This window comes from Acanthaster planci, linkage group LG18 (assembly GCF_054643075.1).
Source record: "Acanthaster planci isolate LZ-2023a linkage group LG18, COTS_SCS, whole genome shotgun sequence".
NCBI lineage: Eukaryota > Metazoa > Echinodermata > Asteroidea > Valvatida > Acanthasteridae > Acanthaster > Acanthaster planci.
In genome coordinates this window covers 9,487,645-9,507,487 of record NC_141794.1, presented here as the reverse complement: position 1 = coordinate 9,507,487, position 19,843 = coordinate 9,487,645, and the positions used below count along the sequence as shown (strand labels likewise).

The 19,843-nt window shown below is 42.3% G+C and overlaps 2 protein-coding genes across 3 annotated transcripts in view; both read left to right on the top strand.

Annotated features, from left to right (window-relative positions):
* Window positions 1-224: 224 nt before the first annotated feature.
* Window positions 225-7,776, top strand: LOC110988613 (uncharacterized). 2 transcript variants are annotated; one of them, XM_087148746.1, is made up of 5 exons: window positions 225-320; window positions 1,142-1,402; window positions 3,804-3,945; window positions 6,079-6,215; window positions 6,577-7,776. In XM_087148746.1, exons 2-5 carry the CDS (start codon window positions 1,200-1,202, stop codon window positions 7,394-7,396), a joined length of 1,302 nt encoding a protein of 433 aa, XP_087004872.1. In that variant the 5' UTR covers window positions 225-320; window positions 1,142-1,199; the 3' UTR covers window positions 7,397-7,776. The 2 variants fall into 2 exon arrangements, with proteins under 2 accessions (XP_087004872.1, XP_087004871.1); XM_087148745.1 differs by lacking the exon at window positions 225-320 and adding an exon at window positions 380-529.
* A 10,150-nt stretch (window positions 7,777-17,926) lies between these two features.
* LOC110988604 (uncharacterized) overlaps window positions 17,927-19,843 on the top strand; it is a 138,108-nt gene continuing 136,191 nt past the window's right edge. The window contains exons 1-3 of the mRNA XM_087148740.1: window positions 17,927-18,064; window positions 18,552-18,600; window positions 19,258-19,500. Of these exons, the coding sequence (XP_087004866.1) occupies window positions 18,035-18,064; window positions 18,552-18,600; window positions 19,258-19,500 (322 nt within the window). The 5' untranslated portion in view covers window positions 17,927-18,034. The remainder of the gene's footprint in view (window positions 18,065-18,551; window positions 18,601-19,257; window positions 19,501-19,843) is intronic.

The window sequence follows — 19,843 nt, the reverse complement described above, 5'->3', positions numbered from 1 at the left end:
TACAAAATTAAAGCTTGGGAACAGCACGGGGGGGGGATGCTGGCGAAGCATGAGCTCGCCAAAATGTTTTCCTTTCCGGCAACACCTGTTGTGTGGATAAACGAACCATAGAGAGCATGTCCTTCCCTTGGCAAAATACTTCAAGCCAGCACAAGGACATTTTAATAAAAAGTCGTCAAGGTGCTTCTCCTCTGTTATAGTCTGTTGCTTACGTCAGAGTGAATAATCGATAACAGACGCTCCATACACTGCCTCACGTAGGTACACCATAATACCTGTAAAATATTCCAAGCTACGCAGCTAAAGAGTTGACGTGCATGGTGAGTACGTGTATAATTTCCCTTACAGCTGTCAGTGAAAGTTTTATTCAGTTTCTCTCAATGAATGGGAACAAATGCATGGAATAGATCTGTCCCTCTTGACAAATTACGCATCTCTCCATGCTATGAGCTGCACCAACTTCTCAATGCTTATAGTAGGCCTAGGTTGTAGGTTGTTTCATGATGGGATCGTCGATGAGAGACCGCAGGTAACTCAGGCTAGTTCTAAATGGAGAGTATAATAACGTTTTCTCTGTGATGACCCATTTTCATTTTTTACCAAGTGCGGTGCTAAATTCTCGATTTCCATAAGTACCTCCCAAGACCATGGACAAGAAAATAATCAAAGGGGGTTAATTTCAGGGCTGTTCCTTTTCCTCCCTATACTGTGTTAATAATTTACAATTTACCCTCACTCTCGAAATGACCAGTAAAGATTAAAAGTACAGTAAAAAAAAATAGAGTCACCTTTCAGATTTCCCCTCCCTCCAAAAAAGATCTTCACCTCCCAAAGAGATAAGGTACATGTATTTGACTTAGCTCAGTTGTTCACTTTGTAATTTACTCTCAAACACGTTGGGTACAAGACCAGAAATGCACGTCACAGGATTTTGGGATTTTATGCCTGAGTTAATAAAGGTCCAACTACACAAGGCACAATTATTAAGCTATTGCTGATTCATAAATTTTTTATGCAACTTGCCATGCTTATCTGTTAATTACGCTCCCTGTTTGACTTTTGCCCTCTTGATTTTGCAGTGTATGATCCATTGTGTCCTGATTTTGTTTCAACATCCCAATATTGCTCTTTGATTCTCCAGCCCATTTCATTTGCCACTCTGCCCACTCCGCTATTTGGATACGCTACGGGTATTGAATATGGCAATTAAAGTCGCAGTAATTGGTGGGGGAGTAGCAGGTCTGTGTGCTGCAAGGTACCTCTGCGCTAAATCACCAGACGTCTTTCAGGCGGTGGTTTATGAGCAGTCCGATCAGATTGGAGGCACCTGGGTCTACACGGATACCGTGGGGAAGGACAATTACGGCCAGCCTGTTCATTCAAGCATGTACCGCCGGCTGAGGTAGGTGTTCACTGTTCAGAACCAACAGGTGGCCGTATTTCATCTAGTTCGGCAGATACAGCCATTGACGTCTTAAAATGTCTGGACTCGCAATGCCCTTCAGCAGCCAAAATAGGCCATTCAACGTACCAGCGGCTATAGGTAAAACCTTGGAGCTTTATGGTAATACAAAGGCGTTCTTATCGGTCGTGGCATAAACCGCAAGCCAACGATGACCTTTGTATTCGTCTGGAGCACGTATATTTCACCTCCATTTAACGTGTGGAAATTAACGACTTCGACCTTGCGTGGCGGTTGCTTGACCGGACCCTCGTGAACCATACGGAAACGTCCTTGGCAACCTGCCAGTCCTCTGTTTAGCCTGGCGTTTTGGAGACTTCGTTTGCACAAAGTTAACAAATGTTCACATTGAAATTCTTTGTATATGCTCTGGAAGGCTTAAACCGAATAAAACACTACAGAATCATGAAAAGAAATGCAACATAAATATGAAATTTAGCCTCAAAAGGATTGCTAATATAATTATTTCCATTTTCAATCGATCACTTGGTCTTTTCTTCCACTAAATTTCTCAATTTTATAAGTTTTCTTAGAACAGTGAGACACGGCATACGACAGGCCAGAATCTCAATAACCTAATCAGTTCGAGCCACGTTCCCGTACCCCGCACGGTACACTGCGGCCTGGCACCACGGACGTACATGTACATGTATATAAAAAACTTGAACCTGGATTTGCAACGCCTTTGTATGAAATAGGAGCCAACCAGCGGCCGTTTTATCGAGCCGAATACAAATGTGCGGGCTCGTTTGACGCCCGCAGGGAGAACAAAGGCAGGCATTGCCGGGCAAGCTTTGTAAAATGGCTGTTAGTGGATTCAAAATTATCTCTATAAGCTGATTAAGGGCATTGCAAGTCCAGATTTTTTTCAACATACGTCCGTGCCTGTTACACGCGTACCGCGGCGTACATGTACGGGTGCGTATTATAAGTCCGACGCCTCGTAAGTCCGAATTTTCGGATACATACCGTGAATTTCAACATTTTCCTGGCAATTTTATAGCATGCCAGATAGACCTCGGTTATTATAATAAACTTCATGTTAACTTACTGTACTTTTGTGTTTGTCTTTCGTTCCCGAGTCACTGAATTCTTACACTCGCAAGGCCGTAAGATTATGCGGGATGAACCGTTATGGAATCGGTGCTGAAATATGCAAACGCGTCCTGTCGGGAAGAGAAAAAAATTAAGCGCAAAACCGTTAGCAAATCTAAAACCTCAGACCCTTCTCCACCACAGCCCACTTTTGGAAACTTCAGGAAAACTTCGAATTCTTTTTTCAAGCCTTCAAAAATTGCATCAAAACGTAAACAAACTAAAACAAGCTACCACTCACGAAAATAAGCTTTTCACAAAATCACTAGTTTTGACCGCTCTGGTACTATTTTCTCAATTTTATTTTTACAAAACACGTTAGGAAAAGGCCTTATCTTACCGTGAAAATATTGTGGGCAGGAAATTTTATTTCCAAAAAGTGAAAATAAGACATGAAATGAAGCAGTTGTTTGCCTTGCGCGAATTCTCATGGCCCCTCATTACCCATGCAAATGACCTAAAAACGGGACATGCGCGTTAACAATTTCCTCCTGAAACATACGTGGAAGAAGCTTAATTAACCCTTAACCCGATAGACTTCGACAGACGCATGAGGATTAGTGGATACCACACATACAGTAAATTCTATTCAGCATACACCTGCGGTTTCAAGGTGGGCCTGTGTACGGGGCATACCGCAGCCTGTATCTAGCAGTCGCGGTCAAACGCGGCTTCAGTCTATGCAAGGGCATTAATTGCGAGTGACGGTGCATACAGTCAAGGTTTGTTTCTGGCGTGGATCCGGATCGTGATCAGCATGATCGGGCATTGATTGACTAGTACCTCATCCCGCCCTATTTGTGGAGCAAACCGGCGTTGGGATCACTAATCGAGATCTGGATCAGTGTGAATCAAAACAGGCCCCTAATTCACAAGTTCAGGACTACGTTAATGGTTGATGCTACCGAGCATCCCGTCGATTTTCCATAGGGAAGACATTGCCCTCTTTTATTCAATTACAGTGTCGCAACGGGTCGACGAAATATTTGGTGTCTTTTGGGTTTCCCGTGGAGGTAGGAAAAGATACAAACTGTGTATGTAGAGGTTCCCACACTGTGTAATGACAGCCTAAAATTACCGGACCCGTAGACCTGTATCTTTCAGACTGAAAGCAAATAAAAACGTCGCAATGCCAATTCGGATTCTCAGATGGATTGTGGTTTTTAAAAAATCAGGCAAAAAAGGGGTAGGAATGTGCATTCAGGTTTTATTTGAAATCTCAAATGAATGGAACGTTTACTTGCAGAACAAACCTTCCCAAGGAGCTTATGATGTACCCAGGCCTACCGATTATGGAGGGTGGAAAAACTTCATTCATCAAGCATGAAGAAGTCCTCCAATACTTGAATCGATACGCTGCAACTTATGACTTGCATAAATGTATTCAGGTAAGCTGGTGATTAGGATTTAAGATATTTGTTGTGTGAAAATGGAGAAAAGAAAACCCAGTGTGCTCTTGTCTTGGAACATTTTCAGAACTTCATTCAAAGCAGCTATGGTGTTACATAATACAGAGAAATTTCCTGTTTTAAGCCTGAACTTAAGTTTGCTTATAGTCTCGGATATCATAGGATAATGGGACATGCAGGTGAATCTGTCATGGGATATGCAGGTGAATCTGTCATGAGACATGCAGGTGAATCTGTCATGGGATATGCAGGTGAATCTGTCATGGGATATGCAGGTGAATCTGTCATGGGACATGCAGGTGAATCTGTCATGGGACATGCAGGTGAATCTGTCATGGGACATGCAGGTGAATCTGTCATGGGACATGCAGGTGAATCTGTCATGGGACATGCAGGTGAATCTGTCATGGGACATGCAGATCAATATGTCATGGGATATGCAGGTGAATCTGTCATGGGACACGCAGGTGAATCTGTCATGCAGGTGAATCTGTCATGGGACACGCAGGTGAATCTGTCATGGGATATGCAGGTGAATCTGTCATGCAGGTGAATCTGTCATGGGACATGCAGGTGAATCTGTCATGGGACATGCAGGTGAATCTGTCATGGGACATGCAGGTGAATCTGTCATGCAGGTGAATCTGTCATGGGACATGCAGATCAATATGTCATGGGACACGCAGGTGAATCTGTCATGCAGGTGAATCTGTCATGGGACACGCAGGTGAATCTGTCATGGGATATGCAGATCAATATGTCATGGGATATGCAGGTGAATCTGTCATGGGACACGCAGGTGAATCTGTCATGCAGGTGAATCTGTCATGGGACATGCAGATCAATATGTCATGAGACACGCAGGTGAATCTGTCATGGGATATGCAGGTGAATCTGTCATGGGATATGCAGGTGAATCTGTCATGCAGGTGAATCTGTCATGGGACATGCAGGTGAATCTGTCATGGGACACACAGGTGAATCTGTCATGCAGGTGAATCTGTCATGGGACATGCAGATCAATATGTCATGGGACACGCAGGTGAATCTGTCATGCAGGTGAATCTGTCATGGGACACGCAGATGAATCTGTCATGGGATATGCAGATCAATATGTCATGGGATATGCAGGTGAATCTGTCATGGGACACGCAGGTGAATCTGTCATGCAGGTGAATCTGTCATGGGACATGCAGATGAATGTGTCATGGGACATGCAGGTGAATCTGTCATGGGACATGCAGATGAATGTGTCATGGGACACGCAGGTGAATCTGTCATGGGACATGCAGGCTCTGGAGACTGCTTTCAAATGTTATAGGTCAGTAATCCGTGTTGCAGTTTGTGATGTTGCGCTTCATTCGTATAAGACCTTTGGTGCTTCCATTGTTTCACTGTTCACTAGTACGGGTGGGTTTAGCGCACTAAACATATCAATCAACTTGAAGCTGTGTAACGTAAAACTAATCGTTGTCTCGTTTGTTGTTTAAGTCTTTGAATTTTTATCCAATTATTGTAATCAGTGGTTGTAAGCACATCGTTTAATGACAGTTTTTGACTTTTGCTCATTCCTCGACAGCCACTGATTTCATTTTTGGTTTTATTTTGATGTCTAAAGATTTAAATAAATAGATAAATCAGATTTAGCAAAAATGCACCATTAATGATGATGGAAGATCTTAAAAGACTGGAAAGTAGAGCTCCTATAGTATTCATGGGGTTTGATTCTGGGTTTAAACTACAGAGGGCCTTAGATGTTATGCTTGCCTTCGCGGAATTTTATTTAATGAATTGGGAAGTACTCGGACTCTTGAGTCAGCAATTCTGCAGGGTATGGTTCCCATTTTAAACGTGAGTGTTCCGCATCTTCGGAGAGAGTGCTTCATAAAGCCAAGGGAGTTGGGTATTTGTGTTCCACAGCAATGGCTATGCACTTCACTCTTAGGAACAGGTAGTGCTTGTGAGAGATACTCCCCATGGAGTTTAAAGGGTTTAAGAAATGCTTAATGTATTACATTTGCCTCTCCCTGCATTACCACACCACTGACCACTCGAAGACCAAAGTACTCGCAGACATTTTGTTCAGCCTTCTTCTTGTACTCGTACATCTAGCTTCGGACAAGAGTCGAGTTTGTGAAGCCAATCGTCAGCTGTCACAAAACAACTTGGGAAGTGACTGTGAGGAATGTAGAGGACCCTGACGCCACGCCACAGGTCCTTGAATTTGATGCTGTAATGGTCTGCAACGGGTAAGTGCCTGGGGTAAAGGGCCTGCCGCATCGTTAATCAGCACAAGTGTGGACCCAACTCCCTGTAAAAGGTTCATCTCTTTAGTTTTAATTTTTGAATGGAGGGCTCTGGTAGATATCATTCAAAAGAAAGAACTGTAAAATGGAACCTTAAACAGCATGCAATGTTTTACCTTTCTTGAGAAAGACGTGACCTTTGTGACACAAAATATTAAGGCCTCAAAAGTAGATTATAGAAAGTGATATTAAAGTGGGCAAGCAAAATTCAAGAATGAAGTTCTCGACATTTCTAAAGTGACTTTATTTTCATTACGTGTTTAATGAAACTTTTTTGTGCATACGTGATTGATTTTCTTCACAGTCAGTTTGCAGTGCCAAATTACCCAGTTATATCTGGCCTGGAGACGTTCAAGGGGAAAGTCATTCACAGTCACGAATATCGCCATCCAGAGGATTTCAAGGGTCAGTCTGTGGTGGTTCTTGGTGGTGGACTCTCTGGTTGTGACATCAGTGTAGATCTCCATTCCTACGTGAACAAAATTTACCTTAGCCACCACAACTCGAATCTGACGAGAACCGTGCTTCCCAGTAATTTGAAACAGGTTCCAGATGTGGCGTTGATAGAGGAGGGCCGCTTCGTGTTCGCCGATGGGCAGCGCGTGGAGGCAGACTCGCTGATTTTGAGCACCGGCTACCTCTACGACTTCCCATTCCTGGCGCCAGAGTGCGAAGTCGTCGTGGACAGGAAACGGATATCGCCGCTCTACAAGCACGTCCTGCACACCAAGTTCACATCGCTGTCGTTCATGGGGATGGTATGGTCCATCTGTCCTTTCCACGTGATCAGCAGCCAAGTGCGTTTTGCCATGGCTGTGTTGGATGGCACAGTGACCTTACCCAGCACCGCTGACATGAACTCGGACTCACAGCGAGATTACGAGTATCGTCGCAATGAGCTGAAGTTCCCTCACCATTACGCTCACAAGCTGGGTCCAATGCAGTTTCATTACAATAAGGAACTTTTACGAATGGCCAAGGTAGATGAGGATGACGATGCAGTTAAACCCATTTTTGAGGAGCTCTATCATAAAACCCACGACTTGCGACTAGAGGACATGGCCAACTATAAGACACACATATTTGAGCTTTCTGATGACTTGAAAAGCTGGGAAATGAAGTAGCCTTAATGAAACGTTTTCTGTGTTAACCGAAAGATCACCTTGTGAGATCAGTGCAGAAGAACCCCGGGGCTCTTAGAGCATCTTAGATCACCGTTATAGCAACATATCCTACTTTACAGTAGAAGTTATGCGTTGGTAGTGTGTCAGAGGCTGTTCTTTTTTTTTATTGTCGTTACAATCAACAAAGAAAGACCCTCTAACAAAGCATCAGGTCTATACGCTTTACAGTTTGCTTGCATCCAAAAGAAAATTACCCATGGTAGTTATTTTCGAGGAATATTGGCGGGTTTACGAGTCACACATTGAAACATGTCGCTACTGCTGTTTTTCTCACTCACACACTCACTCACTCACTCACTCATGTACTCATTATCACTAGCCGATCAGAGACTCTATTGAAATCGGTCTACCCCTCTGAGTTTGTTTCTGATCACTGCGTCATCCACTGCATCTTGAACTTACAGAAACCCAAATTCACAAAAAGACAAGTCAGCTATCGGAAATTGAAGTCTATTGACCTCAGTGAATTTCAACATGACCTTATTGCATCGCCCCTGATAACTAATCCTGCAACTTCCCTGGATTCCTTAGCCGATCAGTACAATAGAGTACTGGGGCAACTTCTAAATAACCATGCACCCCTCAAGAAACATGCAATAACGGACCGACCTGCTGTCCCTTGGTATAATGAAAGCCTTACCAAAGAAAAACGCCGACGTCGTCAGTTGGAAAGGAAATGGCGAAATACTAAGAACCAAATAGATCATGACAATTTCAAGGCACAACGAGACTTAGTCAAATTCATGTTTCATCAAGCTAAGTCTGACTACTACCATAAGAAAATTCAGGGCTGCGCAGGGGACCAAAAAGCCCTTTTTAAAATAACAAATCATCTCATGCATCGAAGTTCTACTCCAAAACTTCCGACCTGCTCATCCCACGAGGAACTAGCTAGTCGCTTCTCAGCCCATTTTGTCGGCAAAATACACAACATTAGAGACAACTTACAGGCGGTGGCGATTAATCTTCCACCTGCAGTAGTTCATCATGACTCTGCATGCCAGTCGTCCTTCACAACTTTTGCACCTGCATCCGAAGAGGAAATCATCAAAACCATCAAGATGTCCCCGCCCAAGTCAAGCCCACTGGACCCTCTTCCAACACAACTGGTCAAGAACTGCTTGGACACACTAGTTGGGCCAATAACTCGACTTATCAACATGTCATTTGAAGACGGGCAGTTTCCTAGCTCTTTCAAAGCTGCTCTAGTTACCCCAGTCATCAAGAAAGACAATCTAGACTGTAACGACATGAACAATTACAGACCCATATCTAACCTTTCTTTTGTGTCGAAGGTAGTAGAGAGGGCTGTGGCGGACAGGTTAAACGCACATCTGACTAAGCATCGCCTACGGGAGAACCAACAATCTGCTTATAGAAAACTCCACAGTGTTGAAACGGCTCTAGTGAGTGTTCACAACGATATCATGTGTGCTGTGGATGCCAAAAAAGCGGTGCTGCTCGTCCTGCTTGACCTCTCTGCTGCATTCGACACAATCGATCATGCTGTACTTCTTGAAAGATTGAATGTTAATTTTGGTATAAAAGGATTAGCTTTGACCTGGCTCCAATCGTATCTTAGTAATCGCCGTCAGGCTGTGCAGATTCTAGGAGCATCATCAGCAGAAACTTGTGTCCCATACGGCGTACCCCAGGGCTCTGTCCTCGGTCCTGTACTCTTTACCCTTTACACTTCTCCACTTGGACACATTTCTCGCAAACACGGTCTACAGTCACATTTCTACGCCGACGACACACAATTGTACACAACATTTTGCCCGACTATCAGTGGCGACGACTGTAATGCACTCCACTCCATGACATCTTGTTTACATGATATACAAGAGTGGATGGCTGCAAACTTCCTGAAGTTCAACTCCCAAAAAACGAAATTTCTAATTATCTGTTCTCCACAGCTCAGAAATAAATTCCACATTCCAAACATGCAGGTTGGTGATGCCCAGGTAGTACCGTGTTCAGATGCACGTAATCTTGGCGTTTTGTTCGATCAGCACGTGACCTTCGAGAAACACGTCTCACACATTTGTCAAACATCATACGCTCATCTCCGGCGCATCGCTACTATCCGGCGAATGCTTACAAATCAGGCAGCCGAACAGCTCATTCATGCTTTCATAACTTCCAGACTCGACTTCTGCAACAGCTTACTTTCTGGTCTCTCTAATAACACGCTCCATCGCCTTCAACTGGTTCAGAATGCTGCTGCACGCCTGCTAACTGGCCATAAGAAATCCACACACATCACCCCTATTTTTCAAGCCCTTCACTGGCTGCCTATCCAGTATAGAATACAATACAAGATCATTTTGCTCACATTCAAAGCACTTCACGGTTCCGCCCCAGACTATGTACAATCACTCTTACAGGTTCGCAGCTCCAGGTCGGGCTTGAGGTCATCAGGAAAGTCACTATTTGTTCCTCGAACCCGCCTGAGCAGTTATGGTGACAGGGCCTTTTCAAGTGCCGCCCCCCGTCTTTGGAACTCCCTCCCGGTAGATCTGAGAGAAACACATAACCCCACACTCTTTGCCCAGAGATTAAAAACCCACCTTTATGTCCTAGCTTTTCCTTCTTGAGACCGAGGCTCTTTCATCAGACCGGCGCCTTTGAATGGTCACCAGATACAGGCGCCTTATAAATGCTGTATTATTATTATTATTATTATTATTACTCACTCACCATACCTCGATTCCTATGGAATCGTGCGACTGATAAGTCCTTGAAAGGACGGAAATGCTTTGCTTGGGTAACCATGGCACCGATTCAACATAAGTCATTTCCTCCTCATTATCTCTACCCTCTCGAGACTCCATTCCAGCCTCTATGTAGAAATAAAGCGGACAAAGACACACCTCTGAATTTACTTTTGCCTCAGAAGTATAGTGTACCCAAGTTTATTTGCACATCGGACAATCTCTATTCCATCCCATGCCCTTAACATTTCTTGGATAAACCATACACTTTAATGCTATTTATACGATTATTCTCATCATTTTATTTTAAACGAAATAAAATGAATGCTTTCGAGACCTCTAAAACAGCATCAAATTTTCTGCGTGGAGAATTTATTAAAGTCTACTTAAAGTCTACTGAACTTGAGCAAATGAAATATTTAACACAATCAGTGAAAATGCAACATAAACGTTGAACGGCATGCAAAATTATTTCGATATTTGCAATGTAGTAACTGTCCATCTGAATCGGAGATACTTTTTTATTTAGCGTTCCATTCTCAAGTAGAAAAAATGGCACGAAAAAGGATTGACTGTTATTTTAGGACTTACTGACGTGCAGTATAGGACAAGTCAGTAGTGCACAAACAAAATGAAATACATGTATTACGATTCAACAATCGTCTTTATCAGGAAGCAGATCAAAAAGTTCTCAGTAATTTTATCAAAATTCACATTGCATAAAAGATTCAGTATTATTCCAATACACTACAACTTAAACATTCCTGGCCCATTTTTAACGAAGAGTCCTGAGCATATCCTTACATCTTAGGCACGCCCATTACTTCGAATCATAATGCCGCATTAATTTGTTGACCTATAGACATTAGTATGGAATTCCATATCTGCCGTCATCTGTCGTGCGTCGCCCGTCGAGCGTCAATTTTTTTGTTTGGATATTGCAATAGAAATAGCATTGCTTATGTTTGGTGTTTTAAGTTTTTAAATCATGTTCTCAAGATTGATATTGTTCTTATGTAACACGCTCCTTGCACTCTCATCTTACTCCATTCCAAGGTTGACCTCTTATGTCTGTTTTTCTTCTTTATTTTCAAGAGAATTCCACCAGACTGAAGCGTACTATCTAATATGGAATGGTATAGTTTACACCACATACTGCAATGTGGATGTTATACTTTTCACTCTTACCTCTAAACATGGCATAAGGTATGCAATGTTTCGTCACTTGGACAATTCCTTCTTAGGTTTCTTTGTTGCAGGAGTCTGTGAAGGGTTGTAAGGCTTGGGAGAAACCCCCAAACCAAAACCAAACAAAGGTCCTCCTATGGGGATTTTACATTGGGCCGTCCTATCACGTTCGTATGGTGTACTATTTACGACAAACATTTCTCTCTCTCTCTCTAGCCTCCCTCCAGGCGACGCAACTACACGACGCGACGGCACGACGGCTCCCTTACGTGGTGCCGTCGGGTCGCACCGTCACCTTCTTGTCATTACGTTTGTACACACGCGTCGCGTCGTGCCATCGCCCGTCCATCGTGCTGTCTTAGATCCTTTCCATGTTGCATTTTTTTCGCCTAAACGTCGCCCCTTCCGTCGCCCGTCACGTCGTACCGTTGTGCGTTGCGTCGTGCATCGCGTCGCCTATACTCGTGAGAAGCACGACGCGACGCACGACACGACGCACGACGCGTCGTGGGCTGTCGCCCTTTGCTTGAAGGTGTTTATAGAGGGCGCCTATACTGCTTTCTTTCATTTCCGTCCTTCGGGCTTGCAAAGTACATGTAACTCGTTCTTTGGTGTTGATTTTTCCTTGTTTTTATCTCGTCCATTCATCAATTAGAATTAGTTTTTTGTCATTTTTATTGAGAAAAATGAAAAAAGAGCAAATAGAAAATCTGCGTGTGGAATGTCCTTATGGAATGTCCGTCCAATTTCTTTTTAAGACCGTTGATGAAGTTCCATTTGTGGTAGATTTGTAACCTGTAAATATTTCTCTGTGGTCCAAGCCAGCAAGTTCCAAGGAGTACTCCCATCCCTTCGGACAATTCGTCTACGACAGCAAGGAGGACCGCAAGTTTGACCACGGGATTAGGCAGTTTCCACCCAGTCTGCACTATATTGTTATTCCGTCTTCATTCTTCCTTCGATTCAGTCTTCCTCGTTAACTTCATCAGCACTACACTTTCAATGATATCAGTCCGTGTTTCATAATAAAACGCTGTAGATAGATCCTACTATCATTGAGACGGTGTCTTTTCTTCAACTTTGTTTGGCCACGCGCATAATTTCTCATCAGATCCGCATGTTACATTTTTGCAAGCACGTAATAATGATTGATGTATTGTATCTTAGAACGGATTTACAAATAATTATTAGAAAAATCAGAATTAGAATTTTTCGTTGGTAATCTGCATCTCTAAAACGTTTTCTACTGCATTATGGAAGTTGAATATTCATGACATCGTTGGTGCTTGATATGATCGGACAACATCAAATTTAGCGCAGTTGCTTTTATTAGGCCGTGTACCCGGAGTGTTCATGTGCAGTTATTGCCCTTATCGAACGCTTTTTTCTGGACGTCTTTTGGAAATAAATAGCCAAGCTGTGTGTAAGATTTTGAGTTTTATTTCAATCATTTTTATGACGGAATTTACACAAAAAGGTATTTTATGAGATCTCATGGTCGCTCCCTGTGATGAAACCTCGCATTTTGTTTCTCGTGAACTTAACTGTCCTGGCAGCAAGCTTGGCATGCAGCATCCCACGAAAAGGATTCAGGGAGCTGTTTGTAGTAGGAATCGCCCCATCTTTCTTCACCGGGCGGGCACAGCTCAGCGTGAACGCATGAAAACATAACAGCAACACATACTACCAAAGTAATCTTCACTGTCGCTAACTGAATTTGAAAAGATGCAGTAACGTTTAACTGGTTGTTTGCGTACAGTGAAATTTTGTTCAAGTGAACGACCTCTTTGCAGGATAAGGAAACCGGCTTCTATTGAGTGGTTGCTCGCAAGTGAAATTGCGTCCCTGATCACAATCTTGATGGTGTTACTTCCTCGCCGTTACATGTCACACATGATTGTGTTCCATTCCCAGACACCAATGCTCTTGTAAACATTCACTGTTGACGGCCTGCATTGACAAGAAAAAATACCCATGGCATCTTAAGGCTACAGTAGCCACCAGGCTACAAGGAAAGGGTATCTGTTATATGGCAGTTTCTAAATGAAATATGAAAGAATTCCAGTCACGGTGAATATAGAGATTCTTCTGAAGAAACTGAGAGACCTGATAAGAGCGCCAAATAGGATTTTGTTTGCAGAGACAAAAGGCTGCAGCGACAAGTGAATCCAAACCCTTCATGCAAAACAAGTCACAGCCTAACAAGCAACACAGTCCAAAGAAACCTATTCAACTAGCATCAAACAGGGAGAATAGGACAAAGATGAAAACAGATAAATGCAAAAATATCAGAATAATATTCTGATAAAGGTAGAGCCAGAACCAAACGTAAGGGGGCATTGGGGGTCAACAATTTGAGAAATTCTTTATGTTACCTTTTGAAACCTTTTTGAGTGCTGGGGTGAATGACGTGTTGGGGCTTTTTACCAGCTGTGATAACAGAATGAAAGGAAGTGGTAAAGTACTCACAAATCTGTACAACACTCTAGTTTAAGACCAAAAATAATCCCTTAATTGGGGCTCTAGTCTGTAGTGTATAGTTGAACAGTGCCCGCTGTTCCGATAATATTAAAGATGGCGAGTAACAAACTCCACCGTCCTCGTGCTTACACACCATGCACTCAGTCACATTTTAGCGACGAACATTTAAGTGGTCAAAGTCATTTAAGTCAACGATACATTGCATCCAGGTGTGGGTCACATTCCCTTTCAAAATACCACAAAATACTATAGGCTGAGGAAACAATCGGAAACGCAATGAAACAATAATATTCGCAATATCGTAACTCGTTAAGGTAAATGCCTTAACGTGAAAGCTAAACGACACTACATATTGGCAGTGACACAGGCCCAATCAAACATTGTACCTTAAATCATGGCACTTATATTCCCTTTCCTGAAATTTGGCGTAGGCCTACATCAAGATGCTAGTGCTAGTTGTTCAACGTGGAAGAAATGGCTGCAACGACTTGTGAGATTGAACCCTCTTGCCTTATAATGCTGGCAAGATCATCCGGTGGACGAGGTCTTTGAAATATTCGAAAATTTTCAAGGTGCGTACAAACATGGAACTACAGAGATCAAAAGGGTCAGTGATGGCCACCGCAAGCACTGCACGTGCTGCAAAGACAAAACAAATTACGCGGCGCTTACGGACTTTAAGGAATGCTCGGAGTTGCATTTGCAAAAGGATTGTGGGACTGCGCATGCGTGTCCGTAACACTTCCGCACGTTCAACATGGCCGCCATGAGACGGAAACCACCGTCATCGAAGACTTAAATTTCAATAATTTCAGTGATTGTTTTGTTATTCCAATGACAATGGAAGTCTGGTTACGTCTTTACACCCTCAAAAGGTCTCTCTTAACAATAAACAGAATTACTAATACAAATTCTCCAAAAATACGTAAAAGAAAACTGAAAGAATGTAGCTGGTCCAGAGGAAAGTAAAGAAACACACAAAAACATGGGAAGATTCGTTGTCCTTTCTGTCATTGTCCACAACTGTCTCGGCATGAAACCTCACCACGTTGTCAAATGCATTCTTTTGGCATGTTTCCACCTTCTTTTAACCGCAGGAACCACTAGGATTGCGTCTTATGATATATATATCGCAGTTCATAATTTGGGTATTTTGCAGCATACTGGAGTAAATAAATGGTGGAAAAGATGCACGAAGAAGATTCTAATATGGTCGAAGAGGGGAGAGCAGAATCTGCAAACGCCGTTACCACCCGTCATGCTGCCACTGGTAGAATCAGACGCAACAAACCAAATCCTGAGATATCCTTCAAACCCCGTCCCCACAGACAGAGAGACGTATCTAAAAGTCGAAAAAAATCTCAGTCCCATCACTGATCACCACCAATAACCGACAGGTTTGCTATTTCTATGGAGGAATACCACATTCCCTATGCCCTCATATATATTTACCCTCATGCTAGAAACTGCCAAGCAAGCGCGGGAATAAGTGTCGACACTGCGAAAAACTGGACACTTTGATACCGTTCAGCTAAAGTTAGCACTATCGAACAAGACGACTCTGATGTTGACTAGGCCTACATCTTTGCAAACCACCATGACTCCGCGTATGTCATTCACTCTGCAAAGCTACCAACCTGCAAGATGACCATTGCATGGCCGGTTATCCCTCATTGGCAACACTAACTTGACCGCCATATTGTGAACATGCTCAACCTAAAGTAATGTGACCGAAAGTCCGAAAATCTTCTTTCAGAGTTTTCGCCTACGGAACGAAAGCCCCCCCCCTCACCTCTACGTGATGGTATAAATAAAACTTACGTCACCGTTGGTCCCAATACCTGATGTGCTGAGTTCCATGTAGTCAATACTCAGGCTTGCAACCTGCTATCCTTCATAACTGCGAAACAACTGAAGTTTATCTTTTTCAACTGAGACCATGTGACTCGTAAACCAGCCAGGACCAGAACAGCCAGTGCAGACAGCAGTACGGTCGACGGCGTCATAAGCACGATGCAACATACAGTACAGTGACCTCTTTTTTTTTGCATTGGAAAAATCAAACATGTCGAGATCCCTCTCTATATCGACCCTGAAGTCAAACCAAAGCAAGAAAAGCACCGTCGCACACTTTTCCACATTCAGAAATATGTTGAGCGAAATACAGCGATTGGAAGATGGTGATACCTTAGACAGAGTATCGATGGGTCCGGCCAATTCTTGTCGCACAGAAGCCTTCAGGTTGCAGGCCAATAAATAGGCCAAAAACTTCTTGCAAGGGCCAAATCACAATTTGTATGCACCTAAATTCTCTACGAAACAGAGCATTTTGTGGCCCATGAATTAACTTGAAGATTTGTAGAAAAGACAGGTTTAGGCGGGCAACGAGAATACCAGCTTGCTTCTGAGTGAGATTTGGGAGAAATCAGTGCCTGAAAACGGTCTATTTCTCGAGAAGTGTAGGCATCGATATTTCAAAATGGCGAGGGGCTTCACGACTGCATTTTAGGGGTGATCTTCCATGGAAATAAATATCTTCAAAAGCCTTTGGTTAATGAATGGAAATTTGAAAAGAAAACAAAAATCATTGACTGGGCTTTAATTTGACGTGAGTCTCGAAGGTCTGAAAAACTTGTGAGTATTTTTCCTGATTTTTTGAAGTTCGGGTATTATCATTATTGGCTATGACAGTTTGTTTGCTGGCCTGCAACCTATAAACCCAAGAAGGCGGCCTCCGTATCCAAGAGGGCGCCTTCCATGTCTGACGTGCGCGGAATGATCTGCAAATGTATCATCGTGACTGTAAAAGTTAATGAGATGGAGACTAATTTTTCTTTTTTTCGATCACGTCCGATTTCGCTGCTTTTTTTTGGATTTTGATTCATGCAGTCAGTGAACGGACAGTTTTGTTTTTGACAAATTCTGGCACTTACCCAAGTTGAGAAACCGCTCAGAAGTATCTTTTCTAATGCATGTGTGTTTTTTTCCTGAGGAATCTTTATTTTACTCTGAAAACGTATAATTGTTGATGAAATTCCCCTTTTTAAGTTAGCGCCACTTGAGCAAATTCCATCTCCAAGTTCTCACCCGATGGAGAGGGAAAACAACCACTGGGGTACCTGAAAACTTTTGGCCAATTCAAATATTTTCACAACACTGTGGATTATTGTGAAGCTTTTTAGAAATCTACTTGGTAGATTGCTCGTCCAAGAAAATCTGAGATCAGGAATATACACTGAAGCTGATGACGTCACTTACCTGGTGGCGATCAAGTCTTTCAATGTCACACAAAATGTTCAGTTTACAGCAAAGATGGAGACTAGCAAATGAACTCCAGTGAATCTATTATTTGATCGTATACGTTCGGATTTTTGTCGGATTGGAGTCGGATTCAACACTTGTGTCGGTTCCGGATCGGATTCGGATTGAACTATGAAGGCCTTCGGGTTATTGGGTCGCATTGGATCGGATCGAATCGGATCTTGAGCTGTGGCGGCACGTTGGATTCAGGTTTTCGTCTGGTGCTGATGAGCACATCACATCACATCACATCAACCAGCGGCAAACTTCAGAGGAATGCTGAATTTGCTTAAATATTTAATGTTTCAATGCACGCGTAAGCATTAACAAAATGTACAGTATAGGCTACGGACAGCTTTGTAGACGCCAAAATAGACGCCAAAGTACTCATCAGCCGCAAACTGACATACCATTAACGACGACAGCCACTTTCAATTTGTTTTGAAGCACAATGATGGTTTCCTCCTCTCCACCTTTTTCCTTTCATTTTCAACAAGTTTTATATTTTCTTCTTTTTCTCCGGGGGCCCCTTGTGACAACCATAATAACCGTGGAGTGAAGCTTTAAAACATGTAATTTGTCCGCCTTGTGTGACATGCCTAACTTGTGTATGAACAGGGACGTTAGCAGCACCGAAGTTTCCCGTACTACGTAATTGATCGATAAATATCGATCTCGTGAAGACCGTTTGGGACCCAAAAAATCGATGAAGGGAGGAAAGTAGGAACTGTATATAACATAGCAGAATGGAATCAAAGAAATGTACCGTTATGTGGTAACCAAAACGTAGAGTCAAACTAGATAACCAGGGATTAGGAACTGGGGTGGACGCCATATTGGAAAGAGTTTCTTTAAAATGCGAATTTGAGGAAAAATTGTCAACCTTTCGGCAGAAATGGAGTTTAAATCATTTCCTCTGTTGTTGGTAAGTTGCTGCATTCATTTTTTGTTTGCTTCTTGTCATAGTTGCATTCAATGACGTGTCTCCATCATTTAAAAAAATATATTATGTCCAGTTTTCATTTTTGATATCTAAAAGAATCTAATTCTACATAAATTTTGCAACATTGGTTATGTAGGCTTCGGTAAAGACGCAAACAAAAACATTTCATTATTCCATCGGGCTAATTAATTTATCTTCTCTTTTGTATCCAAGAAATAACAGTTTATTGATATTTGTAGCAGACATTTCACGTCATAAGATTGAATACATTTATTACCCAAACTGATTATGATTCTAATCAGTCTTCAGATCATTAAAGACATATAGTAAACTAGCTATTTGGGACTTAGATACCATTGGAAAACAGCAAGCTGAAGCTATATAAAAATGGGGGAATTATGTGACGTTTAACCAAGTAGGTTAAGAGATTCGAAGCAAGTTTTCAAACAACTTTTCACATTATTTCCAGGTGATATTTTTTGTTCTTCATTCTGGTCAAGCTGTGACGAACGCTGCAGGTAATGTATTAATTAAGTGCTCAATTCTCGATTACAAATCATGTTTTTCACAGTTGAAACCATAGTTATTTCCTTTCACCTGGAATCCCATGGGATTCTATCGCAGCCTTTTGACATCAGTACCGGTAGCAATGACTTCCTGAACGTATCGTTTATGTTTCTGTAGGACTTACAAGAATGATAGTGGCCAGTTCTTTAGATCTCGGAGCAAATTTCATGTCCCATCTTTTAGTGTTCCTATTGGTTTTTTTAGCATGGTTCTGGTTACTGATTGAGTTACTATCTTACTCAAATCATATATTATCATTACTAATTCATGAAACCCTATACAAGATAAAGTTAAGACAAAGAGAAGGAATGAAATAAGTAAGTATGCTTTTAGAAAGATCTACAGAACGCGTGTTTTTATTTATCGAAATGTAAGTCAGTTCAGTGTTCCGAATTTTATGGTTTAACGTTTGATGAAAATGTATACCTTCAGGAAACATTCGACAGGCTTGACGCGAATTTTATATGTTTCAAACCTACAATGGACACCCATTTTCGGATATTATGGGGGGAAACGGGTCTATACCAGATAGAAAACTTTGTTTTTTCTTTCGAACAGTAATACGATATTTAGTGAACGAGCCCTGACGAGGTGTATCTGTTTTGCAGATTTCCCGTTCAGCTTTTTCGTCAAGACCTCCTTCGCAACCCTATCGTACCCCAACAAGACCGTGAGCGGGCTGTCGGAGTCTGAATGTGCCGAAGCCTGCCTGTACGAGTCAGACTTCGACTGTCTGTCAGTGGATTATTACTGGCCGACCGAATACTGCATGTTAAGCGTAGCCAGCGCTACCAGCCTCGGGTATTCACTCACCACAAACAAGTATTACAACTACTATGAAAAGCTTGTCGGTGAGTAACCGAAATCCTTTAGCCTGACTCTCTCCTAAATGCTTTCCCCACTCTCAATATCAAACATTATCTCCTTAAAGATCGCCATGCATGCTTACAAATAATAACCAGGAATCTCGGACTGGTTTTGTTGGTGAAATTCTATTCGACGAAATAATTTGCATTCAATGTGAAAGAGAGTTGGCTCAAACATTCTGTACATGTAGGCGCCTTTTGGAAAATTCTTTTGAAAGGAAAGCTGTAGTAAGGAATTACCTCTGTGGTTTATTCTGAAATTAACCTTTTGCAAAGATTTAAATTTGCCCATGTTTTTAAATAGAGTTCTTTCTAACTTATATAAATG